Here is a 27963-nt window from a genome sequence, read left to right on the forward strand (position 1 = left end):
AACTAGGTCAGGAAAAGTGAGTATAGTTGCTGATTCACCCAAATCCTGGGAAATGCAACATCCCCCCTCTCACTCTGTGTTGGCAAGCCTACTCCATCACATCACTCCTCACACCCACTTAAGTTTCAGTAGCAAATATCCTTCACTTACTATGTGTGGCGGTATGGTAGCATAGTGGTTATGTTACTAGACTAGTTAATCCGGAGTTATGGGTTCAAATCCTGCCACGGCAGCTGGGGAATTTAAATTCAATTAACTAAATAAAATCTGGAATTAAAATACTAGTATCAGTAATGGTGGTCATAAAACTACTGGATTGTCGTAAAAACCGATGTGGCTCACTTATGCCCTTGAGGGAATGAAACCTGCTGTCCTTACCCGGTCTGGCCTATATGTGACTCCAAACCTACAGCAATGTGGCTGATTCTTAATTGCCCTCTGAAATGGCCTAGCAAGCCACTCAGTTGTAAAATCTCACTTAAAAAAGTCACAATAAGAATAAAACTGGGCAGACCACCTTGGTATCAGGCCACTAGGAACTCCCTTCCTAACAGCACTGTGAGAGAACCTTCACTGCAGCGGCTCAAAAAGGCAGCTCACCACCACCTTCTTAAGGGCAATTAGGGATGGGCAATAAATGCCGGCCATGAATGAATTAAAAAAAAACTTCCCCATATATCCATCCAAAACTGCCACTCACCCTAATCCTTATGCAATGTGATTCATGGTCACCCTCACCCAATGCACTGCATCCATCGGGTGAAGTCACCGTCAGTCACTCACAGGTCCGTTCTTTCGCCCCTTGTACGAGAAGACAGCACAAAACGCAATGGACTAGAGGTGGACCAGCTCATCAGAGATGGAGAGACTGGGATACTCGCAGATGCCTGTTGACAGAACTTAAACATCTTTCACAAACAATTTATCTCATCAATGACTGAACTATAAGAAACCAGAGTATGGTGATTGGCAAGACTGTTACTTTGCCAGGACTAATTCATCTCGCTTTCTGTTGTCTTCCAGGGCCTTCACACGTAGAAGAAGAATGTTTGGAGATGGATGATATCGATTCCTCAGAGGACCTCATTCCTTCTGAGGGTGCACCTTCACGGGACATACAGCCATGTACCAGCGCAGGTACTGGCACCTCAGTGGGTCCTATTAGACAGTTAATTGGGTTGTCACCTGGTGATTCACAACTCACAAGTGAGCATGAGCAGACACTGGTGGCAGGGGCAGCTGTGGGGACTCCACGTCGGGGGCTGTACCCCTCTCCAAGTTCTGCTCAGTTGGACACAGATGCTGAACCATCATTGCAAATGAGAATGATTGAGGTACAGCTGCAATTTTGTGAGGTACTGGAAAACATGCCACACACACACTCTCCACAATAGCGGGGAAGATGGAGGAGTCTAACTCCCAACATTAGCTGTTTGATGTCACAGATAATTGAGAGAATGTCTGCCATGGAGGGAGTGGCTGTCTCCATGGAGCTTCAAGCACAGCTGTCAAATGAGTCCATACAGGCCATGACTACAGCTGTGCAGACTATGGAAGCCACTTTAAACAGGTTGACAGATACCTTATCTGTGGCCTTACAACACTTCATTGATCTGCACCAAGCTGCTGTCCAGCAGAGTGGTAGGAGTGATGTGGCACTGGCCCATGAGAGGGATGATGGTGAAAGGGGCCATGGAAGTGGGGATTCCACTCAAAGCGCTTCCATGTCTCACCCGTTGCGCCCCCCCACCCCCCAACCAGTACCCAACATGCTGCCTCCTCTCCTGATGTCTGAGTCTGTCTCCACAGGTGCAGGTGGAGCAGTCTTTGTCTTCTGATAAGCTCCAGAACCCAGAGGTCATAGGCCAAGAGCATCTCAGCAGTCAGGGCAGGGATCTGAGCAGCCTGCCACTACCTCTGCTGAAGCCACAGGGGATGCAACACTTAGAAGCGGTAGGAAGCATAGGTACAAGAAATTGTAACTCACCAAGGGTATGCACAAGGGTGTTTGAAAAAATGTTATGTTGTGAAGTTTCCTTCTCTTATGTCGGCACATAAAATTTATTGATAATCACCACTTCCACGTTCTGGCCATTATTGCGCTCCGAGTGTTTAGTCGCCCTTTCATTTGCTTCATGATGAATGCCAATACATGATGGGACCCATTGTGCAATGGGTGTATGCCTGGTTGAAGGACTGTTTTGTGTAGAGGGGGATGGTGAGGGGGGCGGGGGGTTTGTGGTGATGGTGGTGGTGGGAGCCATGCAGAGTATTTTACTGTTTCTCTTTTCCCACTCTGACTAAGAGAGCCTTTGAGATATGAGGGCATCCCTGGCATCCCAGGCAGAAGTGGCTGGTCTGGCAAAGGGTGCCCCATCTTCATATTGCTCATCCTCCTCCTCCTCTTCTACAATGATCTTGTCATCAGACGGTGATTGACGAGCGCATTCGTCCTCCTCCACCTCTAAACCTCTCTGCTGTGCTATGTTGTGCAGGACGCAGCACACCACGATTATTCTGGAGACTCTCGATGGCGAGTACTGACGGGTGCCTCCAGACCTATCCAGGCACCTGAAACACATCTTCAACATGCCGATAGCTTGCTCAATGACACACCCGGTGGTTGTGTGGCTCCGGTTGTATCGCTCTTGTGCCTCATTGGTGGGATCCCTCACAAGGGTTATGGGCCAAGTTTTCAGGGGGTATCCCTTGTCTCCAATGAGCCGGCCCTTAACTCTGTCTCCTGTTTGGAAGAGATCTGGAATGATGGACTGACACAGAATGAAGGCATCATGACAGCTGCCAGAGAATCTGGCGCACACCTGCAGAAATCTCTTCTTGTGGTTGCACACCAGCCATGCATTGATGGAGTGAAATCCCTTTCAGTTGATAAAAACTCCTGATTCATGTGGTGGTCTTCGGATTGCTACCTGTCCACAATCGATCGCTGCCTGCACCCATGGGAAGCCAGGCAGAGAGGTGAAACTGACCGCCCGCTTATTCTGGCTATTGTCGTCGCAGGGGAAGTTCACATAAGTGGGTGCCCTGGCAAACACCCCATCCGTTATCTGCCTTATACATTTATGTGCAGGTGATTGACACACCCTGGAGATGTCACCAGCGGCACCGTGGACGGAGCCAGAGGCAAAGAAATTGAGGGCAGTGGTGACTTTTACTGCGACAGGCAATGCGTGACCACCAGGTCCAGCAGGGAGCAGCTCTTCCACAAGGAGGCTGCAGATGACTGCAACCACCTGCCAACTCAACCTGAATCTGCGTAGGCACTGCTCCTCAGAGAGGACCAGGAACTTCAGCCTCTGCCTCTCACGTGGGTAGTGCCTCCTGCGATCTCGGCCCCTCTGTTGCTCCCCTTTCTGCTGTTCTCCAGATCTGTGTTGTGCACCTCTCTCTTGTGCACCTGCAGATTCCAACACAGCACAACATGGCTGCCGTGGATGGTCATTGTCTTCCTCCTCTGATGTCCTCTCGATAAACCCATTGCGACCCTCCACCCCCGCCCCCATCCTGATCTTGTCTGTTTGAAAGGCTCCAGAGTTTTGAAAAAGCTATATCAACACAAAGAACTCTCAGTCAAGCATTTGCCAGAGGAAACAGAGACACCAGCAGAAATAATTGAGCTTTTATTCAGATGGGGCAATCACAACTTTAAATACCCACAAGAACTGTGGCTCAATCTCGCCTCTTTTTCATTGGTGAGATTCAGGAGCCCCAGGAAACCCATGCTGGAGATGTTAAATTTAAAAGCCAGTAAAATTCAATTTAAAAAGAGCTAATTAATTTCTCATAAGGACATTAATTGCTGCGATAACTACCGGCCCGCTTGAACTAGTTAAGGTCCCGACTGCGGTGAGTAAGTTACTCGCATGCATCCAAACCACAGGCACACAGGGAGAGAGAACCACAGATACATAGGCACAGAGAGAGAGAGGCGGAAAGGTTTAGGAAGGGAATTCCAGAGTTTAAGACCTGGACAGCTGTAGGCACAGCTGCCAATGGTGGGAAAAGGAAGTAGGCCAGAATTGGAAGAACGGAGAGTTCTCAGAGGGTTGTAGGGCTGGAGGAAGTTACAGAGATAGGGAAGGTGAGGCCATGGAGGGATTTGAACACGAGGATGAGAATTTTAAAAGCGAGGCATTGCTGGACTGGAAACCAATGTAGGTCAGCGAGCGCTGGGTTGATGGGTGAATGGGATTTAGTGCGAATTAGGAGGTGGGCAGCAGATTTTTGGATGAGCCCAAGTTTATGGAGGGTCGATGAGGAGAAGCCGGTCAGTAGAGCATTGGAATAGTCCAGTCTGGAGATAACAAAAGCATGGATGATGCTTTCGTTGGCCGAGGGTCTGAGGCAGGGGCAGAGACGGGCAATATTACAGAGGTGGAAGTAGGCAGTCTTTGTGATGGAGAGGATTATAGGGTCGGAAGGTCAGCCCAGGGTCAAATAGGATGCCGAGGTTGCGAACGGTCTGGTTCAGCTTGAGACAGTGGCCATGGAGGGGGATGGAATTAGTGGCTAGGGAACAGAGTTTGTGGCGGGGACTGAAGACAATGGCTTTGATTTTTCTAATATTTAATTGGAAGAAATTTTGGCTCATCCAGTACTGGATGTCGGACAAGCAGTTTGACAGCACAGAGGCAATTGAGGGGTCGAGAGAGGCAGTGAAGAGCTGGGTGTTGTCAGCACACATGTGGAAACTAACATTGTGTTTTCGGATGATGTTGCCGAGGGTCAGCATGTAGACAACCATCTTCCTTTTCATCAGCTATGACTCCAGCCACTGGATGGTTTTCCCTTTGACCCCCAGTGACTTCAGTGTTTCTAGGGCTTCTTGATGCCATTGTCGGTTGAATGCAGCATTCAGCTCTTGCACTATGTCTGGATCTTAAATTATTTCAGAAATTTTGCCTCCACTATACCGATAAGCCCATTCCTTCACTCTTTGTGTGAAGAATGCATGATCCTTATATTTGCCTATTACTAGTTTGAGCCTGTGTGTCCTGTCTTACTGTCACAACCTGGTTTGGTATTTCTTCTGGAATTACCTCTCCAACACTAAAAATCCCAAGTTCCCCCAGTCAGCCTTGCGAGTGTTCTCGGAACTGCCTCCAGGTGTCCACGTCTCTCTTGTGTCTCATTGACAATAACTGAACACAGTACTCACGGGGGTAGAAATTGCTCCTCGTTACACTCATTTTGCAGGCGTAAAATGGGAGCAAAAAAGACAAATTTCGGGGCGCAATATTCTGCGCCCCAAGGACACCTGGAAAACATCCGATCTGAAATTGGGTCAGGCCATTTTTCAGGCATCCGGGATGGCCACCTAAAGCAGGAGTTAGGCCCCTTGTGTATGCTAATGAAGGGCCTACCGCCTCTATTAGCACCCTGTTCCAGAAATTGGGCAACTCTGAGCGGGTTTACCCTTTGTTATTTTAAGGTAGTTAACTTGTTTTAATATCTTTAATTGTGTTAAAAGGACGTACAGTGGAATTTTATGTTAACCTATGAAGCAGTACACTACCAGAGGAAATTAAACCCCAAGATTATTTTTTTCAAGCAAATTTTCCAGGATGATTCCACTAAAAGCAGGACCAGTGCTTCAGGTGACTGAATGAGTCAAATTCTGTTTTCATTACATCGGATTCCAGAATGTCGTTGGCTTTAGGGGGCACGTTTCACAGTTCTCTCCATTATTCCTTGAAATCTGCAAATAGTGGCCTTGAACACTTTGATTGCCTTGGCAACGGGCAGTTGGAAAGATTATCTGTAATCACCAGGTATTGTTCTGTGATTTATAAATGCGAAAGGTTAGAGGATTTCTTGACATTCACCTGAGGAAGGAGGAAGCCTCCGAAAGCTTGTGATTTTCAAATAAAATTGTTGGACTATAACTTGGTGTTGTAAAATTGTTTACAATTGATTATAGGAGTTAGAGTATTCCAAGGTGTAAGTTTAAATAAAACACGATTAAATAGAATAGAAAGCCTTTTTGGAGCAAGGTTCTAGGTGCTGACCTGTTTAAAAGAGTGGCCTTGGAAATCTGTACCTTCAGGTGGTGTTTGCAAACTTGGACAGTGTCCCTTTAATAGAGCCGCGCTGGACGCTGTCCCTTTAAATTATTGCATCAGCGAAAGCAGAAAGCTGTGATTGGTTCGGTGATAATGAGTTACGTGAGAGGACGTGGCTGTTGCAGAGGCGACCAAGTCAGTAACAGGAAGTAGTGCAAAAAGACAGCGAGAGAGGGATAAGGACACAGAGGAGCAGCTACTGATAGAGAGACGGTGAGTGCACAGCGAGAACAGCCTCAGCCTGAGAGGAGCAGCTCAGCATCTGTCAGACAGACAGACTGACAACAGACAGAGGGGCAGGGGGCTGAGCTCTGGGGTTAGAGGCAGAGGGGTTGCTGGGGTTTGAGGCAGCGCATACAGTGAGTCAGCGAGAACCAGCAGCAGTTGCAGTCCCTGCCTTTAAATCCACTACAGAAAGAGAGACTGATTATTGAATTCACATTCGGTGTGTTAGTTTCACTTGAGTATCCTGTGTGTTTGTCTTCCCGCCCCAGCTTCAAAAGTGATTAAACCCATGTGGCAAATGAGTCCTAGGCTGTGTTCGTTGCTAGTTTAAGAGTTAGAGTAGTCAGCTTCATGTATTGTGTGTTAAACCTCTCGCTAGTGGGATCCTGCTCTTAGACATATGGACAATTTGAAACTCTGTACTAATATAACACTCAGTTGTCTCGAATGCTTATGAACTACCCAGACTTACCATCCATGATCAATTTTGGCAAAACTAAACCTTCAATCAACAAAGAATTAAAAAACAATTTATATACAAATAAGAATTAGAAAGACTCAGAAGAAAGTAAAGTTATAAAGGAGTTGGGAAAAACTTTTGCTGCTGGATTGCAACAGGCTAATAAACTGGCCTAGGACTTGTTTGGCCATGTGGGTCACTTTAAGCACAGTGTATTATGAGGAGTTGTACAGCTTCTAGGTGTATATTTTTGTTCTGTCTTGAGATGGGCAGCCCTGCTACTTTGACATAGTCCCTGGTAACTGCTGTTGAGGTCCTTAGAAGCCCCCACTGCTCATTTGGGCCCTTTTCCTTGAGAGAAAGAACTTGCATTTATATAGTACCTTTCATGACCTCTGGTTGCACCATAGAGCATTACAGCCAATTAAGTACTTTTGAAGTGTAGTCACTGTTATAATGTAGGAAACGCAGCAGCCAATTTGTGCACGGCAAGTTCCCTCAAACAGTCATGTGATAATGACCAGATAATCTGTTTTAGGTGTTTGAGGGATAAACCTTGGCCAGGACATTGGGGCGAACTCCCCTGCTTTTCTTCGAATAGTGCGGCGGGATCTTTTACGTCCACCTGAGAGGACAGACGGGACCTCTGTTTAATGTCTCATCCGAAAGACGGCACCTCCGACAATGCAGCACTCCCTTAGTACTGCACTGGAGTGTCAGCCTAGATTATGTGCTCAAAGCCTCCGGAGTGGGGCTTGAACTCACAACTTATTACATAGAATATATAGCACAGAAACAGGTCATTCAGCTCAACAGGTCCATGCCGGTGTTTATGCTCCACACGAGCCTCCTCAACTCTTCTTCATCTAACCCCATCAACATATCCTTCTATTCCTTTCTCCCTCGTGTTTATCTAGCTTCCCCTTAAGTGCATCTATGCTAGTCGCCTTGACTACTCCTTGTGGTAGCAAGTTCCACTCTCTGGGTAAAGAAGTTTCTCCTGAATTCCTTATTGGTCTAACCAAGGTTCTATACAAGTTTAACATAACTTTCCTGCTTTTCAATTCTATCCCTCTAGAAATGAACCCCAGTGCTTGGTTTGCCTTTTTTATGGCTTTATTAACCTGCATAGCTACTTTTGGTGATTTGTGTATCTGTACCCCCCAGATCCCTTAGTCATGAGTCTACAAAGGCCTTTTGAAAATCCAAACATATTACATCTACTACATTACCCTTGTCTACCCTTTCTGTTACTTCTTTAAAGAATTCAATAAGGTTGGTCAAGCACGACCTTCCCTTTTGAAATCTGTGCTGACTATTCTTTATTATATTTTTGGTTTCTAGATGTTTTTCTATTTACATCTTTGAGTAAGGATTCCATTATCTTTCCTACCACCGACGTTTTGAATTCCATGGAGGAGAAGGGATAGCAACTCCCACCCAGCATATGACAGATTTTGGGATTCCTGTTGTTGTCAATTTGCATTGCTTTAAAATCAAATTGAAAGTTTTGTTTGCAATGAGTAAGATGTAAATGAACAAGTCATCTCTAGGTCTCTGCTAACAGCTGGCATTGTACTCTAAGCTGCCCATGCTCAAGTAACTGAGTTTAGCAATGTTGCAGCTGGGATATTAGTAAAATGTGAAATTTTAGCTAATGTTTAAGTGCTCTCTTTTCACACATGGCTCCTAGCCCATTGTTAAGATCATCTATCATAGTCTAAGTATTAGCAAGAGGGTATGGTAGTGTAGTGGTTATGTCACTAGTAATCCAGAAGAACGCAAGTTCAAATCCCATCGTGGCCGTTTGAATTCAGTTTTAAATATCTGGAAATAAATAGCTGGGACCAGTTAAAGTAACCATGAAGCTAATTGTTCTAAAGATCCAATCGGTTCACTAATGTACTTTAGGGAAGGAAACCTGTCGTCCTTACCTTGTTTGGCCATTATGTGACTCCAGTCCCACATCAACATGGTTGTCTCTGCCCTCTGACCACCTTCTCGGGGACACTAGGGATGGGCAACAAATGCCCACATTGCGAGAATGAAAAAAAATGGCTTACAGTAGGAATACAATGAGGCAGCTGAATACAGACGGGGTGACATGAGTTAATGGTTTGATAACTGTCATTCTGTATTAGCACGTGTTCACAACACTGCACTATTTTGATCGTAGGTTGTGGAAATTCTCAAGATGAGGCATAATCGTCTAAACCTGATCTTGTTACTGATTTCCGTACACTGTTTCAATTACTGTAGAAGTAAGGACAGCCAGCAGCAGGTAAGAACGAACCGGGGACTGTGCGGGAGGGAATAGAATGAGACTGGAGCAATGGCAATGGAGCTTTATTTGAATGAGATTCTCCACTTCTGTAGCAAAATGTAAATCTTGGAAAGTTAAAGAAAGACTTGTTTGTTTATGTGTCTCAAACATCTCAGTGCTACATATACAACAAAATACTTTGGAGTGTGGTGACTTTTATGGAGGCAAACATGGCAGCCATTTCAACACACAGCAAGGTCCCATGAGAGGTTAATCTGTTTCTGGTGATGGTGGAACAAAGAAAGTTTGACTAGGATACCAGGAGAACCTCCTGATCTTCAAATAGTGCTATGGAATTTCTTAACATCCACTGGAACGGGCAGACTCTTAAGTCTTGTCTGAAGGACAGCACCTTCTATAACGCAGCACTCCCTCAGTACTCCACTGGACTGTTGACTTAGATTATGTGCTCAAATCCTGGTTTGCAGGTTGAACTCGCAACCTTCTGATTAAGGGGTGAGAGAGCTATTAACTAATCCAAACTGGTACTGGAAACGAGAAGAAAGGGAAAAATCCATTTTCTCTGGATGTTCCCAAACTGCTTCACATTCAGTGAAATACGTTTGAGATGTGGCAAACATAGCACTGGAAAATCAAACCTTTCATTGGAGAGTTGCTGTAGAGTTTCAACCAAAAGTTGTCCATTTCCAAGGAGGGGGTGATACATTCTTTAAAAAATTTTGCTGCTGTCGCTTCCCACTGGAACCTCTTGATTAGGTTCTACTCTAATTTGCTTATGAAAACATAAAAAGTCAGACAAGGAAAGTCATTCAGCCCATCAGCTATGTCCCTATAGTGTTCTAAAACAGCATATATACATTCACTCCTGTGTCTATGTTGATTTATGTCTGCTTTCTGTGGTGGTCCAGATTGTTCCTGGAGGTGCTGGTTCTTCCTTGTTGAGGTGCAGTGCCCCTACCTGGCACTACCAACTTTGTAAGCTACCCTTTTTCTCTCTGAATTGAGATGAGAATCTGAGAGAGGTCTTCAACAGGGTCAGAATGCATGGGGAGCCTGCAAATTTGAACTAGTTTGGAGTCTCCTGCCTCACAGGTGTTGTATCTAAGCACAATCATCAACTGAATGCAAGGGTGTGACTAAGGGAGTTTCAGTTCATAGTTTATCTGTGTTTGTTACCTTATGTATAGTGTTTTAAGTCATGGTATCCTGGCATTTGCCAACAAATCCTTGGACAACTGGAGAAAGACTTGCTTTTATTTAGTGCTTCAGAAACTCATTCTGTCTGTCTCTAGAAAGTGTCTGCTCTTACTGTGCTGGAACAGACTGAAGAAAATAATGGAAAGATGGAGGAAGCAACAGTGGAGGAAGATGTGGACCCCGAGGACTTGGATGTCTTTTATCCAACTAATGAATGGCAAATAGTTAAATCAGGTAACTTCTCTCTCTTCCAACTCCTTGTACCTCTCTTCCTCACTCTCACTAGAGTCCAACTTTCTTTCTTTTTTTTTTCTTGGGAGCTGTTGTGAACAATGCTTTGCTATCTCCTTGGTAGCATCTGACTGCTCTGGGCATCTCATTACTGTTGCTCGGTGTCAGGCAGCTGATTATCCTTTTGAGGTTTAACCTTGTCTGATTGTCATTCACCTTGTTATTTAAACGTGGAGTTTGCAGCGAGGGAGAAGTTTCAGTTGCTTATTTTGAATAAGTCAACAAGGGTGACGCTGGGTTGTCCCAATATCACTAACAGAAAGGCAACTGAACAAGTGCCCCCCTCAAACTGAGGAGGCACCACTAATGTAATTAAACATAAAATCTAATTTAGCTAAAATAAACTCTCATTATCGGGGTCGATAAGACACTCTATACCTTGCCAGATAAGAAGCTATAGTTGTTGAGGTTGCCTAATAAAGCTCCTGAGTTAGAAATGGGAATCTTTCAATATAATCTCAAAGTCTACAGGGTAATTTCCCCAGTCAGCGATGGGTGCGGGATCCTCCTCTGTAGTTCGTGTGTATCGGAAACATGGACAAGCTGCCTGTGATTTTCCAACGTGCACTGGCAGTGGCCATACCTGCCTGTGTGTACTCAAATTACTCCTATTTCCTGGAATGGTGCACTGGAATTACTCCGACTTTCTGGCATTACATAGCTTGGAATTCCCAAGTGTCTTGCTCTCATCCCATGATCCACTGACTTTTAAAACCCAAGATTGGTGTCACCTAACCAGTACTCCTTGATCTACCATGTCCTTTTGTCTACTTTTTGTTTTCACAGTAGTGTCCTGCGCTGTGTGGAAGGAACAAAATTGGTAACTTTCAAAAGGAAATTCAATATATAATTGAAAAGGAAAAATTTGCAGGGCTATGGGGAAAGAGGAGGGGAGTGGGTCTAATTGGATAGCTCTTTCAAAGACCCAGCACAGGAACGATGGCCGAATGACCTCCAGTGCTGTACAATTCTATGATTCTAGTTTTCAGCTGTATAACTGTATCGTAGATCTTGTGGATTGCAGGAACCCCTGTAAGTGTAGGGATGATGCCTGTGTGGTGCAGTCTGATTTCTGCCCACCCCTTCTCTCTTTCTTTCTGCCCACCCCTTCAGCTCTTAAGTGACCAGGCTTCTGTTGTTCATTTTGTGCAGGCCAGGCAATTCCTGCAGGGCTACATGTTAGGTTAAACTTGGCGACTGGAAACAATGAGGCAAAAATCCCAGATGATGAGAGTGGGAAAAGCGGACTGAAGTACTGGAAACAAGGAAGCAGGTACTGTGGGAATGTTGCACTGATACAAAGATCTTGCTCTACAGTAAACAAAGATTGATTTTTGGGATCTTTAACTTTTTTCAAATCTGTTTGACAGCAAATGAAGTCTGAGGCCACGATTTTAACTCTGGGTGCATTCGGGGCAAGCGGGGTGCAGAGAGGGAGGTAACCCCTCCTCCTCTTTCCCCCCCCCCCCCCCCCCACGTGGTGAGTTGAACACAAGGACCAGGCCATTTTAACTACCGGGCCTCATTTGAATTCGGCAGAACTGTCTGCCGGTGGGAGTCACGACAGGACTGACAGGCGGGGGTGGGAATTCAACCGGGAGCTTTACGCTGCCAGGGATTCAAGAGAACAGTCACCGGTATAAGGGTTAAATGGGAGGGGGGTCTGAGGGAAGGCCAGGGCTGAGGAGGCCCAAGGACTCCTGCTCCTTCTGGCCCATAAGGAATCCTCACCAAAAGTTTATAGAACTTACTTATCCTGGCCTCTGCTGCCTCCCTCCAGATTGCGTTAGCAGGTTTGTGCGGGCCTCCCATTTCCCAGAGTTAAAATGGAGATCCGTGCCGATGACCTTATCAGGCCCTAACTCCGGCATGTTTTCGTAGGCCCCTACCTGGGGCTGACAGCCCTCCTGCGCCTGAAAAATCCCCGGTTTAAAATGGTAAACGGAACGCATTGGAAAGCGCTGCAAACCCGCCGACTGCCATTTTAATGGTCTGCCAGACCCATTTGTACCAGGTGGGCCGGATTAAAATCGGGGCTTAAGGCTGTGTGCAGATGTATTCTTTTTCCTGATTGGTGCTCATTTGTTCTGGGGAGGAGAGCCCAAAGTCTTGTCTGTTTTCTTCCCCTCATCTCCTGAAGGTTCTGGGTTACAGTTCCAGGGACGCTACCTGCTTTCTGATCCTTCACGTATGAGCAATCAGTGAGTGTAAGCAGACAGTGAACTTGATTGTATCCTCACCCGACAACCAACACACTTCCAGTGGAGGAGCGTAACAACTTCTTGGCTGGCTTTTTAATTTCCCCCTCCCTTTCTTTTCCCCCTCCCCAAAGGCCCAGGACACAGAAGCTGATTTTGAGCCCCAGCTGCTGTTAAAGTGGATATCGACTAGTTCTGTACAGACTGGGAACCGGGACTTCCTAGTCTGTGCTGCTCAGTGGTACAGCAGATGGTGCTTTTAGCTGTGAACTCTTCCCCCAGGGCCGAGGGGAGGGGAGGGGTGGGGTGTTTGGGGGTGCTCTGCTACTGTTTCGACTTATTGGCCAATGAACAACTGTGCCTCCTGTGAGTTGGGGCAAGAAGCAGCTCTTGGGTGAAAGAGAAGAGAAGAGAAGAGAAGAGATGACTTGCTTTGATGTGTACCATTTTTATTCATTCTCCCATGCTGCTTGGGAATAAAATGCCTACAAAGCGCTGGGCCATTGTACAGCTTACCGATTTCTAATAGTTTAACCTCCGTCCAGTAATCGATTTTTGAGGGGAGAAGGAGGAGAATAGATCATTTGACCTTGTGCCGGCTTGTGATACTTGCACACAAGCACCAATTCTACCCCAGTACACGTTCTGACAATGTCCAGTCCATTGTTGGTTGTGTCTTTGACCATCTTACTTAGCGCAGTTCAGTATCCTGTGGCTCCTACTGCACAAGACTATGAAGGTGGATTTCTCTGCTGCTGTTTTGAATGTAAATTCAATTGGAATGGGGGAAGAGGAGACAAAATGCTGAAAATGTAGCATCTGAAATGGAAAGGCAGGTTGAAGTTTTAGAGGAGATTTCTCTCTCTCATTCTGATCAGCTTAAATTATAAATATGTGCAGAGGGAATTGCAAATTGAAATCTCCCTCCACCCCCACAATGTGTTGGTGCTCATTTGTACTGCCTGCCAATCCTAGTAACTGTTTGAATTTGTAGAATTGAAAATCAGATAGCTTGACTGCAGGAACTTTGCATGCCACTTTTTTAAAGCTAATGTGACGTTAGGACTCTTGTTCATTCTGATTTTGCCCTTTTAGAAAGGGAATGGTGAACACAGACTCTAAATCCTTCACAGCGGAGGAGCTGAAAAGGGCCTTGAAGTTAATGAAACAAGAAGGCAGTGTGGAGATTAAGGAGGTAAGGAAGAGTTCTGAAAGGAATCAAACAGAATTTTCCAACAAAAAAAAGCTTGCTGTTTACAGTAGTTAGTGTAAAGGATTCACTTTAATAGTATGACTGAACGAGAATTCCATATACAGTGCTCGTGTGTTCTACTGAACTGTTTAATTCTGCATGTTACCAGCAATACAGTGATCGCCCCCTTTATTAAGTGTTTCTTCTTGTGACCACATTTTATGCTTTCAAACTGCTGGCAAAAGGCAAATATTTGTGTGGAGCTCACAACTGATGTGACATCATAAAATCCTGCTTTAGTAAGCTGACAATCGACCCACTCCATATTTTATGTTCTGTTGTTGGGGTCTAGCAGAGGGCAGGGTGCAAAGAGGTATTTCTTCTCTCCCTCCTCCTCCCCACCACCCCGACCCCCCCCCCAAAAAAAAATCAGTGGTTTAAAAACACACAATCCTGTAACAAGGGGAACTGTAAGCTGGTGAGTTCATCAATCTCTCTTATTGTATGGAAATTCAGTAGCACTTTCAAAGCTGCATGTCGTCAACAACTTGCATTCTTTAACATAGTAAAATGTCGCAAGGCGCTTCATAAAATTTGACACCGAGCCACATGAGATATTTTGACAAGTGACCAAAAGAGGTAGGTTTTAAGGAGCGTCTTAAAGAAGGAGAGAGAGATGGAGAGGTTTAGGGAGGGAATTCCAGAACTTAGGGCCTAGGCAGCTGAAGGTACGGCCACCAGTGGTGGAGCGATTAAAATCGGGGATGCGCAAGAGGCCAGAATTGGAGGAGCGCAGAGATCGCGGAGGGTTGTAGAGCTGGAGGAGGTTACACAGATAGGGAGGGGCGAGGCAATGGAGGGATTTGAAAACAAGGATGAGAATTTTAAAATTGAGGCGTTCCCAGACCGGGAGCCAATGTAGGTCAACAAGCAAAGGGGTGATGGGAGAACGGGACTTGGTGTGAGTTAGGATACAGGCAGCAGAGTTTTGGATGAGCTCAAGTTTATGGAGGGTGGAAGATGGGAGGCCAGCCAGGAGAGCATTGGAATAGCCAAGACTAAAGGTAACAAAGGCATGGATGAGGGTTTCAGGGGCAGAGACGGGTGATGTTAGAGGTGGAAGTAGGCGGTCTGGGAGGTGGAGCGGATATGTGGTCGGAAGTTCATCTCGTCAAATCTGAGTTCCTTTTAACTGGGAACTAATGGAGGAAAAGGAAAGCATTTAAAAATTGTAACCTGCACATATAAATTACACTGACTTAAGGCTTAGTTCGAGCAGGAGGTGAACTTTGCTCTTCAAATGTAAGTCGCAAGTGAAAAATGATTGCGTTGAATTTAAGTGCAGAATTAAGTACACTGACAAAACCGCAACACCAGAAAATCAATTTTCCTTCCATGCCAGGCTGATTGATTCTTAAATATCAAACTATTGCTGAGAATTGAGAATTTCCAGTCTTTTCATATTTTAGTGATACTAATAAGTAATCTGTAAAACCTTCAATTTAGTTCCCTATTTTGTCTTTGCTTTGAAAAAGACCCTACCACTTAGAAGTTTCTATAGCAACTCGGTCTTGTGTGGATGTGGTATAACTGCATGAGTCGAGCAATAACTTCTGTTGTGACCAGTTGAATGTTGCGAGGATTAGGATGCTGCAATTTGGTCTCTTTCCCATCACATGCTCTCTTGTATTCACGGCAGTTTCCATAAGCACAGTCTTTTGAGGTGAAACTAGTGTACTGCAGAAAGATCCACCTCTGTGCCTCTTGTTTTTTCTCAAGGGCCATCAGGAAAAGGTGCGCAAGACTTTCCGCCCAATTGAGGAGTTGATGGAAGATTTTGAAGCAATGAATGTGATGATTGAGACCGACATGGAAATAATCAATAAACTTGTTGGTAAATTCAACAGCTCCAGTGCGACATTAGAGGAGAAGATTGTAGCACTATACGACCTGGAATACTACGTCCATCAGGTAGTGGCAGAGCTTAGAGTGTGCCATGTGATTGCTGGGGATAGGGGGTGAGGTTTAACTTCTATTATGGTTCATCCTAGGTGGACAATGCCCAGTACCTGATGTCCACTGGGGGGCTGCAACTTGTGATCAACGCATTAAACTCCACCGAGCGCCTGATTCAGGAGCATGCTGCCTTTGTGCTGGGAGCCGCACTCTCCAGGTAACAGTTTACTTGAGACACTCTTGGTAAGAGGGATGTGTTAGCTGTGGATCAGTGGTTGCACACTCGCCTCTGAGTCAGAAGGTTCTGGATTCAATTCCCACTTCAGAGACTGGAGCACAAAATGTGGGCTGACACTCCAGTGCAGTACTGAGGGAGTGCTGCACTGTCGGAGGTGCTATCTTTCGGATGAGACTTTAAATCGAGGCCCTGTTTGCCCCCTCGGGTGAATGTAAAACTATTTTGACGAACAGCAGGGGCATCCTCCCCAGTGTCCTGGCTAATATTTATCCCTCAACTAATATCACTGAAACATGATCTGGTCATTATCAATTGTTTATGGGACCTTGCTGTGTGCAAATTTGCTGCCATGTTTCCTATAACAGTAACTAAACTTCAAAAGTACTTCATTGGCAATAAAGCACTTTGGGATGTCCTGGGGTCATGAAGGACACCATATAAATGCAAGTATTTCTTTTTCTTTCTGTAATCAGAGTGTATGTAGAATGTAACTGCAGCAGATGCTGGTGTGATATATAACTTGTCAAGTACTATAGGCAGACTTCAATACAATACCAGCTTAACAATATTGAAGCATTAAAGTTTACACCAGTGTGGTCCAATAGAAATTCCTGACTTGCCACAGGTGTGGCTGCGGCGACACCATTTTAGCCTCGTGCACTAATTTTAGTAGAATAGGCTTCACGCACACTCATACAATACAGGTAAATGTACTTCACGTCTATTTGCTTCAAGATCTACCACCATTCAGTAACCAAGCACTCACGACGATCAATAAACACTCGCACGCTCTGTTTTTAGTCTTGCCATGTTACTAACACACAGAGGTTAAAGTACACATGCTAGCACCATGTGAGTGAGTATTGAGATCACATGCCCAATGACGGTATCTATTACTTTTTTTATTTACTAATCAGTGCAATGAGCCATATCTGGATTTCCAATTATCCATATATGGCTAATGTATTGGACCAGACTAGTTTATATAACAGAAGCAGACTATAGGGCCCCTAATAGGGCTGGAGGAATGTAGAAGGAATCCCACTGCCCTGTATCTCCCTCTGCTTCAAATGAAAAGTTCCCCTGAAGAAAACTGGTATATATTTACAATCTCTCGCATTTTAGTGATTGCTTTACCATTTAAGCTAATTCTACTGCTATGCTATTGGGGGAGAGAGGGAGGAGGAAACCACAGTCTTCGAGCTGTCAGCCTTGGTTCAATGGTAGCACTTTTGCCTCTGAGTCAGAAGGTTGTGGGTTCAAATCCCACTCCAAAGACTTGAGCACATAATCCAGGCTGACGATTCAGTGTAGTACAGAGGGAGTGCTGCACTGTCGGAGGCGCCGTGTTTCAGATGAGACGTTATGGTGGACGTAAAAGATCCCATGTCACTATTTGACGAGGAGCAGGGAGTTCTCTGGGTGTTCTCCTGGCCAACATTTATCCCTCAATCAGCATCCCTGAAACAGATTATCTGGTCATTTATCTCATTGCTATGTGTGGGACCTTACTGTGCACGAATTGGCTTCTGCATTTCCTACATTACAACAGTGACTACACATGTACCTAATCACTTAACTGTCTGTAAAGTGCTTTGGGATGACTTGAGGTTGTAAAAGGTATTATAAATTATTGCTCAAGATAAAGAATCACTGGATTGGGGGTAATATTCTGGCATGGGTGGAGGATTGGTTATCTAACAGGAAGCAGAGAGTTGGGATAAACGGTTCATTCTCGGACTGGCAACCAGTAGCCAGTGGTGTTCCGCAGGGGTCGGTGCTGGGTCCCCAACTCTTTACAATCTGTATTAACGATTTGGAGGAGGGGACCGAGTGTAACATATCAAAGTTTGCAGATGATACAAAGATGGGAGGGAAAGTAGAGAGTGAGGAGGACATAACAAACCTACAAGGGGATATAGACAGGCTGGGTGAGTGGGCGGAGATTTGGCAGATGCAATACAATATTGGAAAATGTGAGGTTATGCACTTTGGCAGGAAAAATCAGAGAGCAAGTTATTATCTCAATGGCGAGAAACTGGAAAGTACTGCAGTATAAAGGGATCTGGGGGTCCTAGTGCAAGAAAATCAAAAAGTTAGTATGCAGGTGCAACAGGTGATCAAGAAGGCCAATGGAATGTTGACTTTTATTGCTGGGGGCTAGAATATAAAAACAGGGAGGTATTGCTGCAGTTATATAAGGTATTGGTGAGACCGCACCTGGAATACTGCATACAGTTTTGGTGTCCATACTTAAGAAAAGACATACTTGCTCTCGAGGCAGTACAAAGAAGGTTCACTCGGTTAATCCCGGGGATGAGGGGGCGGACATATGAGGAGAGGTTGAGTAGATTGGGACTCTACTCATTGGAGTTCAGAAGAATGAGAGGCGATCTAATTGAAACATATAAGATTGTGAAGGGGCTTGATCGGGTGGATGCGGTAAGGATGTTCCCAAGGATGGGTGAAACTAGAACTAGGGGGCATAATCTTAGAATAAGGGGCTGCTCTTTCAAAACTGAGATGAGGAGAAACTTCTTCAGTCAGAGGGTAGTAGGTCTGTGGCATTTGCTGCCCCAGGAAGCTACATCATTAAATAAATTTAAAACAGAAATAGACAGTTTCCTAGAAGTAAAGGGAATTAGAGGTTACGGGGAGCAGGTAGGAAATTGGACATGAATTTAGATTTGAGGTTAGGATCAGATCAACCATGATCTTATTGAATGGCAGAGCAGGCTCGAGGGGCCGATTGGCCTACTCCTGCTCCTGTTTCTTATGTTAAGTCCTTTCCTTTTTCAGTTGAGAATGTTTGATCTCAGATTTGTGTCTATATATAACAAAGCCATTTGACAGTGCATTTTTCCTGCCATTACTTCTATGCTTTTTGTCAGGAATCTGTATGTGTAATTTATATAAATTGGTTTTTAATCTCTGGGATTACTGTCTTGAAAAGCAGACCATGCAAATATTTGAGCTTTCTGGGGTATAGCAGGGTTTCAAATTCCACCCCTCATTTAAAATGTGTGTTTTTTTTTTTCCCTTCAGCAATCCAAAGGTTCAGATTGAGGCGATGGAAGCCGGGGCTTTGCAGAAATTATTGGTACTGTTGGCTACTGACCAACCGGTGGCTATAAAGAAAAAGGTATTGGTAAAAAAATCTCCCGTGTGGGCCAAGGCAGAACTTTAGGAGGGAGCCAGGGGTGAACTGATCCAAAGTAGTGGCTTGTTTGTAGCGAAGGGTTGCTGTATCTCAGCCACTAGCTCAAAAAAACAAATGTTGGTAATGGTCAGATATTTGGACTCTACCTCGTGAAGCCATGCTCTTTTATATTAAAAAAAAATCTGTACACAGCCCTTTCTTCTTAGTGTAAATTTTGATCGCATTGAGGGGTGTGGGGGGAGGGGGGGGGGGAGAATGAATGCTGGAAGCAAGGCATACTCCCCAATCAAACATAACTCTTGACTCCCATCGTCTTGAAGTTGTACACATGCTGGTCAGGCAACACCTTGAATATTGCATTGTGGTCGCCAAAGCACCAGTCTTGTAAACAGCATGAAGGGCTGTGCGGCTGATCCATCGTGTCAGAAAACTGAGTTGTGAGGATATGTTAGAAAAACTTGGATTCTTTCTTGAAAGGAGGTGAATGATGGTATAGAACGTAGGAACAGAAGTGGGCCATTCAGCCCCTTGAGTGTGTTCAGCCACAATCTAATTAAATGGTGGATCTGTACTTTTAAGTCCATTTAGCCATCTTTGTTCCATATTCTTTGATACCCTTATCCAACAAAAATCTGTCAATCTCAGTCTTGAAAATTTCAATTGATTCAGCACCTTTTGGGGGAGATAATTCCAGATTTTCACTATCCTTTGTGTGAAAACAGGCTTTCTGAATGGCCTGGCTCTAATTTCAAGGTTATGCCCACTTGTTCTGGATTTCCCCACCAGAGGAAATAGTTTCACTGTACCTACCCTATCAAATCCTTATAATCATTTTAAAAACCTCATTAGATCACCCCTCAACCTTCTAAACTTAAGGGAATGCAAGCCAATTTTATGCAGGCTGCCCTCATAATTTAACCCTTTAAGCCCTGCTATCATTCTGCAGAATCAGCACTTTACCCCCTCTAAAGTGTGGTGCCCAAAACTGAGTGCATTATTCCAGATGAAGTCCAATCAGTGCTTTGTAGAACTGAAGCATAACTTCCTCCCCTTTGTATTCCATCCCCTTTGAGATAAAGGCCAACATTCCATTAGCCTTTGATTACTTTTTGTACCTGTCCGCTAGCTTTTTGTGATCTGTGTACATGGACGCTCTCTGCTGCTCCATTAATGCTAGTCTCTTGCCATTAGGAAAAATTCTGATTTGTCTTTCTTGAATCCAACGTGGATGACCTCACACTTCCCCACATTGAACACTCATCAGTGGCTACAATCTTGCCCCACTCGCTTAATCGTATCTTATAGTCCGCAGTAAGGTCCCCTTAGTGGAATACAAAAGGTTAATGCTAAACACTATTTCAAGTTGAGCCATATCTGCTGGACGAAAGGTCATGGGTACAAACTAGGAAACAGCAAGTTCATGACTATAATATCAGGAAACATTTCTTCATCTTGAATGGTTTTCCTGGTAAAGTAATGGAGCTAAAACCCAAGGCAGTTGGAGGCTGTTGCAGGGGGTGGGTGGGGAAGGGAATTGTACATTTTCCTAAAAGGGTGTGTTAATGGGCCAAATGTCGCCCTCATTTGTACTTACCTTTTGTTTTTTAGGCTCTCTTTGCGTTCTCGTCAATGTTACGCCACTTTCCCTTTGCCCAGCAGCAGTTCCTGAAGCTCGGAGGCCTGCAAGTACTTGGCCAGCTCTTTCAGGCAAAGGGGATGGAGTCCCTGCGTATTCGAGTCATGACGCTGCTCTATGATATGATCATGGAGAAGGTGAGGAAATGGGCCAGTAGAAAGACTCTGTCATGAAATGTTCAGTGTTCTGAAATCAAACTGGCATTTCGTTAGTGCAAGGTACACAATGCAGACTGCCATCTAGCACGCCATCTTCTTTGTGACTTTCACAGTCACACAATCTCTATCTCTATTGTTATCCCATCTTGTTTTATCATGTCAATCAATGATAAGGCCATCTCTGATCACTTCCTTCTATCCCTCTCCACCCACATCCTCCTTCCCCCTCCCAAACCCAATTTGTTCTTTTTGCCCCTGGAAAAAACACTCTCCCAAGTCACTTACAACAGCACTTTCTAATTCCCAACTGTCTGGCATTTGGCCCTCCGTTCACCACGACATTTCTGCAGATCGCACCCTCACCCTCATCTTCACCTTTGATGCCTTGTCCCCATTAAAACCATGACACACTCACACCCTGGTCGTTCCTGCTGGTACGGCCCTCATCTATGTAGGATTTAAAGCCCCTACTTTCAGGATTATAATTTAATCCAATCCAAGGACTGGTTCGCGACAAGACCACCATGGTACTGGTATTATGGTTAAAGGTAAAACAGATTTATTAAGCACATCACAATTGGTACAAAGAAAGTGATACTTAACAGAGAGATAGTCACAGTCTGTTCCTTGGAAGTATCCCTCCAAGTGACTGCGACGCAGTCTCTCTCTCTTGCTGTGTTGACTGAAGAATTCTCTTCTTCCTCGCTAGAATCTTGTGCACCTTCCTCATATCTCTCACCCTTTAGAAGTTACATTCCAAGCCACTCCTAGTACCATCTGTGCCCTGTTGTTAGACTTAACGGTACCTCATCTTAGAGTTACATTGCCAGCCTTCACGGGACACAATTTGTATAAACAGACTTCTATTCACTAGCTTGCGGGGGCTCGAGATAGAGAGGCCTTAGCCTGGGTTACTCCTTGATTCATTTCACCTCCCATCCTCTCTCAAGCCTGTGATTTTTCCCAAGGTCTGTTAATTGCCACTTCAATACTGTCATCATTCTATTAGTTTTAATTGCAAACTTGACTACAAACGGTCTTCTTAAACCGTCCCCTGCCTCCTCCACTCTCGCCTCAAACAAGACGTGTGTGGTGCTCACAGACTACTTTGTCGTTAAGATTGAGTCCATCCGTTCAGCTGCCTCTGCCGCTTCCCTCCCTCCCTTCCCCAAGCTCACCAAGCGAAACCTCCTCTGCCCTAGCCCTGAACTCTCATCTTTCTCTAGTTTCTCTCCTATCTCCCATCGTGCCTTCTGAGCTCATCTTGACCATGAGACACACCTCCTGCTCCCTTGACCCTATTCCCACCAAACTGCTGACCATCTTATGCTCCCTTGACCCAATTCCCACCAAACCCTTCCTGGCCCCCATGTTAGCTGATATTGTTAACGGTTTCCGCTCCTCAGGTACTGTCTCCAACTCCTTCATATCTGACCACACCATCCTCCTCCAGCGCCTCTCCTCCATCATCCAGCTGGGTGTGCCTGCGCTCGCCTGGTTCCATTCTTATCTCTCCAGTCGGAGCCAGAGAATCACCTGCAATGGCTTCTTTTCCCGCGCCTGCACTGTTACCTCGAGTCCCCCAAGGATCTATCCATGGCCCCCTCCTATTTCTCATCTAAATGCTGCCCCTCGGTGACATCATCCGAAAACACGACTTCAAGTTCCACATGTGCGCTGACGACACGCAGCTCTGCCTCACTACCTCCTCCTGTCTCTGATTTGTCACACTGAATGTTTGAGCAAAAATTTCCTCCAACTAAATATTGGGAAGACCGACGCCATTGTCTTGGGTCTCCGCCACAAACTCCATTCCCTAGCCACGACTCCATCCCTTTCCCTGGCCACTGTCTGAGGCTGAACCAGACCATTTGTAACCTTGATGTCCTATTTGATCCTGAGATGAGCTTCAGACCACATATCCGCTCCATCACCAAGACCGCCTACTTCCACCTCTGTAACATTGCCCGTCTCTGCCACTGCCTCAGCTTATCTGCTGCTCGACCCCTCATTAATGCCTTTGTTATGTCTAGACTCGACTATTCCAGTGTTCTCCTGGCCGGCCTCCAATCTTCCACCCTCCATAAACTTAAAGCTCATTCAAAACTCTGCTGCCCGTATCCTAACTCTCACCAAGTCCCGTTCACCCATCATCCCTGTGCTCGCTAACCTACATACGCTCCCGGTCCGGGAACGCCTTGATTTTAAAATTCTCATCCTTGTTTTCAGATCCTTCGCCCCTCTCTGTCTGTAACCTCCTCCAGCCCTACAACTCAGATCTTTGCGCTCCTGGAATTTTTGCCCCTTGCACATTCCCCAATTTTAATCGGTCCACCATTGGCGGCTGTGCCTTCAGCTGCCTTGACCCTAAGCTCTGGCATTCCCTCCCTAAACCTCTCTACCTCTCTCTCCTCAAGATGCTACTTTAAAACCTACCTCTTTGACTTAGCTTTTGGTCACCTGTCCTAATGTAGCTCGGTGTCAGATTTTGTTTGATGTTCCTGTAAAGCGCCTTGGGATGTTTTACTACATTAAAGGCGCTTATATAAATGCAAGTTGTCATTTTCAGGTCACCTAATCCATAACAAGGTTCAAATGAATCGTAGTTTCAATTTAGGCCAAACTAATTTAAATAGTTGATGTCTGGCTATGACTTGACTTTGTTTTGTTAGTATTCTTAATCCACTCAAATGTTACACCTGTGGCTTGATGCCAAAAATACTCTACTGAATTAGTGCTTTGCAACTGTCTGGGATCCATTGTCCTGTGTAACCTAGCTCCAAAATATATCTCTTCAGACAAAGGAAATTTGTTTTAACGTCCCATTGATTGCCCACGTGTATTGTTGAGCTGCCCCTGTTCATCTGAGCTCAGCATCATGGCTGCAGTGTGTACCATCTACAGGATGCACTGCAGCAACTCGCCAAGGCTTCTTCGACAGCACCTCCCAAACCCGTGACCTTTACCACCTAGAAGGACAAAGTCTGCAGGTGCATGGGAACACCACCACCTGCATGTTCCCCTCCAAGTCACACACCATCCTGACTTGGAAATATTGCTGTTCTTTCATCATCATCATCACTGGGTCAAAATCCTGAAACTCCCTACCTAACAGCACTGTGGGAGCACTTTCACCACACGGACTGCAAGAAGGCAGCTCACCACCACCTTCTCAAGGGCAATTAGGGATGGGGGGTAATAAATGCTGGCCTTTCTGGTGACGCCCACATCCCATGACTGAATTTTTTTTAAAAAAAGCAGAGGATAATTTCCAGGGAACCTTCACCAAGGAAGGCCAGTTTAATGTGTAGCCCTACTGGCCAACCCCTGGACAGGGAAATTCAGAGGTCAAACTACCAAAGTCCAATCCAGGTAGTGCGCACAAGATGATGTGGTCTGGATTAGTTGTGGAAGCTGATGAGGAAGCAACAAAGGCTCCCATGTTTAAGGTAGAACTGGTCAGGTTTATAGAGTAAAGGCTGACCAGGGAAAGCCCCATTAATAACTAACTTGATATTGTGGCATGCTTTGTTTAATATGTTGGAAGTGCTATTGAAACATTAAAATTCAGGAAATACTACTCTGTTCAGTCACATAACTGCAAAATAAAACAGCTTCGTGATTTTTTTTTTCAACGGCCTGGTCTCACCAGAGTGTTTTACCAGTTCTGCCTTTTGGAATGTTGAAGTGCACGTGAAGGCACAAGTGAGTTTACAGTAACCAGTTGACTCAACAAGGAGTTCCATTTGTTATGCCTGCAAGTCATATGACTAGATAGGAAAGATAAACTCCTGATCATAATGGGCGCAGGACCTGCTTACTGGAGAAACCAGCAACCCAGGAGAATATCTAGAGCAGACCTGAAATGTGCAACACTTACTATTGACTCCCTTACTGTGGCAGGTATGAAAATATCTTGGCACGATCCCCCTTCCATCCTTTTTGGAGTCGAGACTTCTACCCGCTCAGCATTTTCTTTCAAAAACAAAGGAAATGTTATATTTCATTGCAGGTGGGTTAATTTTTATATCTTCTAAATTACAAAAACCCGTTAAATCTACGGCAACCAAGTGAGTCAAATTAACTGCTTTGGGTTGTGCCCTGAAGTTGAGACCATACCGTGCAGGAATGTAGATGTGGAACAATCTGAGGCAATGTTGGAGGGCAGTTGTTGGCTGTTTAAAGTCTTCCAAGTCCAGGTGCGAACTGCAGTCTGCCATTTGATTCCTGAGTTAGGAATATTTCAATATGGGTAGCAGAAACTTGGGACTGAAATATAAGGCAGTACATCCAGAGGTTTGGATGTTAACTCAATAGCTGAGTGAAGATTAAATGTATTAAGTATTCAGCATAGTTTGATTACTCTTTTGCAGAAACTTGTCCAGGAAGCACAAGACAATAGTGCTCAGCACAAGGAGAAATCCCGTCAATATGATGAAGTTAATTTGCTGCCTCCCATGCTGGAGCAGAATTGGTGCATGCTGGTTCCAAAGCTCTTACCGTCTACTGAACACGATACAAGAGAGAAGGTCTTGAAAACCATGAACCTTATGATGTCATCCTGCAGGGACGAATACCGGTCTGTGCAGGGCCTGAGCTCCTCACTGAACATGCTCCGATCAGAGTATGAGGAACTGGCTGCTGAAGAGCAGAGAGAGGGAGAGCAAGACGGTTACTTCCTGGGACTCTTGAACTCTGTCCATGGCATCATTAAAAAGCTGGGATGATTGGTGTCAAGAACTGGTTTCAACTTAAACTTTTTTTAAAAACTTAAGATACCGTGACAGTATAAGATTGTGAAAGATTTTACTCTCCAGAGTAAATTTAAACCAAACTTAACTTCAGGCTAACATGTCCAACTCTGTTTGGTATGTCTTGCATTGCCTTATGATTAAGAGTAAAAATGACAGTGGGGTTAGTAAAGCCCTTTGTTATCTAATTTTCCCTCTCCACTTCTAGTTTTGTTGTTAATTATTTATTCTGGATTGTTGAGTAAATCGGATATTCAACAATCTGTCTTGCCGTTAACTCATTTTCCTTTTTAAAGAAAAATACAGATTCAGTTTCCACCAGCATTTTTTTTTAATGCCTGTCTACTGAAATTCCACAATGATTTCCTCCACTGGCAGAGGAGATGTTTATAGCGCTGGGTTTTCTGTATCCAAACTAAATAAAAATGTAAATATGTGCTCAATCAGTTCCGCTTGCAGTAAATTAATAATGACAATTCTTGCAGCCGAGGTTGGGATTTGAACATTAGAACATCTGCTTAGTGCTGACTAATAGGTAGAAGTCAGTGCTTGATACTTTTTATATAAAAAAAAAGAAAAATAATATTTGTGGTTTTGAATCATTTCTGGAAATATATGGAGCAAACTCACAAGGGATCCTTTGTTCTAGCTTCTGAAAGACAGAACGTCATTCTCTCCTAGGTGATTTATGCAGCACCTAAGGTTACATCCAAACTACAACACAGAAACCGGCCATTCGGCCCAATAGGTCCATGCTGGTGTTTATACTCCACTCGAGCCTTCTCCCTCCCTACTTCATCCAACCCTATCAGGATAACCTTCTATTCCTTTCTCACGTACCTATCTAGCTTTCCCCTTAAATGCATTTGCTATTTCCCTCAATTACTCCTTGTGGTAGTGTGTTCCACATTCTTACCACTCTTTGGGTAAGGAAGTTTCTTCTGAATTCCCTATTTGATTTTGTTCGCGACTATTTTATTTTTATGACCTCTAGTTTTGGACTCTCCCACAAGTGGAAACATTTTCTCTACGCTACCCTGTCAAATTAGGGATGGGCAATAAATGCTGGTCTTGCCAGTGACGCCCACATCCCATGAACAAATTTTTTTTAAAAAATCCTCAACCTTTTTTCTAAAGATTCAGCCTTTCCTGTTCAGGATATACTCAGTTCTGGTATCATCCTTGTGAATCTTTTTTGCACCTTCTCCAATGTCTCTATATCCTTTCTATAATGTGGAGACCAGAACTGTGCACAATGCTCTAAGTGTGGTGTAACCAAGGTTCTATACAAGTTAACATAACTTCTTTGGTTGCTGCCTGGTTTTTCCCTTGATTTAAAAAAAAGGTAAGGGGATGGGTCAGTTTGAGTTGTTTAATATTCTGTGCTAACCTTTAGTAGTCTTGATAAAACTCTTTTCTCTTTCTTTCTTTCCCCCCCCCCCCCCCCAAAACCAAAAAAAAACTGAACTTCTGCTTGAAAAGAGCAACCTTATATCCGGTTTACTTTTTAGAAATGGCTGGATACTATGCTTGAAAATTGGCCAGGTAATAATCCAATTGGTTCAAAAGTGGACAGGTGATAATCCAACTGCAATTTTACACCCACCACACTTCTGCAGAAGTTGGGAGGATGAAACTGTTCAAACTTGACTGCCTTATCCAGTTTGGGTTTTAAAAATATCTTGGATTGTTATCTAGTCCAAAATCATAAGGATAGGTTACAAGTGCCCCTGGTCCAAAATTTGCTTAGAACAGGTGTAGGGCTACATGTACACGAAGAAAGACTTGCATTTATATAAATATCGGCCAGTACGCCAGGGAGAACTTCCCTGCTCTTCTTCGAAATAGTGTGCTAGGATCTTATACAGGGCATGATGGTTTAACATCTCACCTGAAAGACGGCACTTCCTCAGTATTGCACTGGAGTGTCAGCCTAGATTATGTGCTCAAGTCTCTGGGGTGTAGCTTGAACCCCCCCCCCCCCCCCCAACCTTCTTGGCTCAGAGGCGAGAGTGCTACCAACCGAGCCACGGCTGACACAAAGCACACGGCGGTTTATTTTAAGAGGCAGCGGTGGTAAAACTGGATTGTTGCTGTCTGATTTTCAATTACCAGAGGCCATACCCAGAAAAAT

The 27963-nt window shown here is 44.6% G+C and overlaps 1 protein-coding gene across 2 annotated transcripts; it reads left to right on the top strand.

Annotated features, from left to right (window-relative positions):
- Positions 1-6193: 6193 nt before the first annotated feature.
- Positions 6194-26272, top strand: sil1 (SIL1 nucleotide exchange factor). Of its 2 annotated transcripts, XM_067996509.1 has the most exons (10): positions 6194-6296; positions 8945-9049; positions 10345-10483; positions 11693-11813; positions 13834-13933; positions 15710-15901; positions 15982-16103; positions 19170-19266; positions 20893-21057; positions 25452-26272. In XM_067996509.1, exons 2-10 carry the CDS (start codon positions 8963-8965, stop codon positions 25803-25805), a joined length of 1377 nt encoding a protein of 458 aa, XP_067852610.1. In that variant the 5' UTR covers positions 6194-6296; positions 8945-8962; the 3' UTR covers positions 25806-26272. The 2 variants fall into 2 exon arrangements, with proteins under 2 accessions (XP_067852610.1, XP_067852611.1); XM_067996510.1 differs by lacking the exon at positions 8945-9049 and having other exon boundaries at positions 6196-6296.
- Positions 26273-27963: the final 1691 nt, after the last annotated feature.

Source organism: Heptranchias perlo, chromosome 14, assembly GCF_035084215.1.
Source record: "Heptranchias perlo isolate sHepPer1 chromosome 14, sHepPer1.hap1, whole genome shotgun sequence".
NCBI lineage: Eukaryota > Metazoa > Chordata > Chondrichthyes > Hexanchiformes > Hexanchidae > Heptranchias > Heptranchias perlo.

What these genes read in the sequence shown, in the direction of transcription:
- sil1 (XM_067996509.1), top strand. Translation starts at nt 8,963, where the DNA reads ATGAGGCATAATCGTCTAAACCTGATCTTGTTACTGATTTCCGTACAC. An exon ending in TACTGGAAACAAGGAAGCAG is followed by an intron (nt 11,814 to 13,833) that starts GTACTGTGGGAA and finishes TTGCCCTTTTAG; the next exon opens with AAAGGGAATGGTGAACACAG. An exon ending in ATGATATGATCATGGAGAAG is followed by an intron (nt 21,058 to 25,451) that starts GTGAGGAAATGG and finishes ACTCTTTTGCAG; the next exon opens with AAACTTGTCCAGGAAGCACA.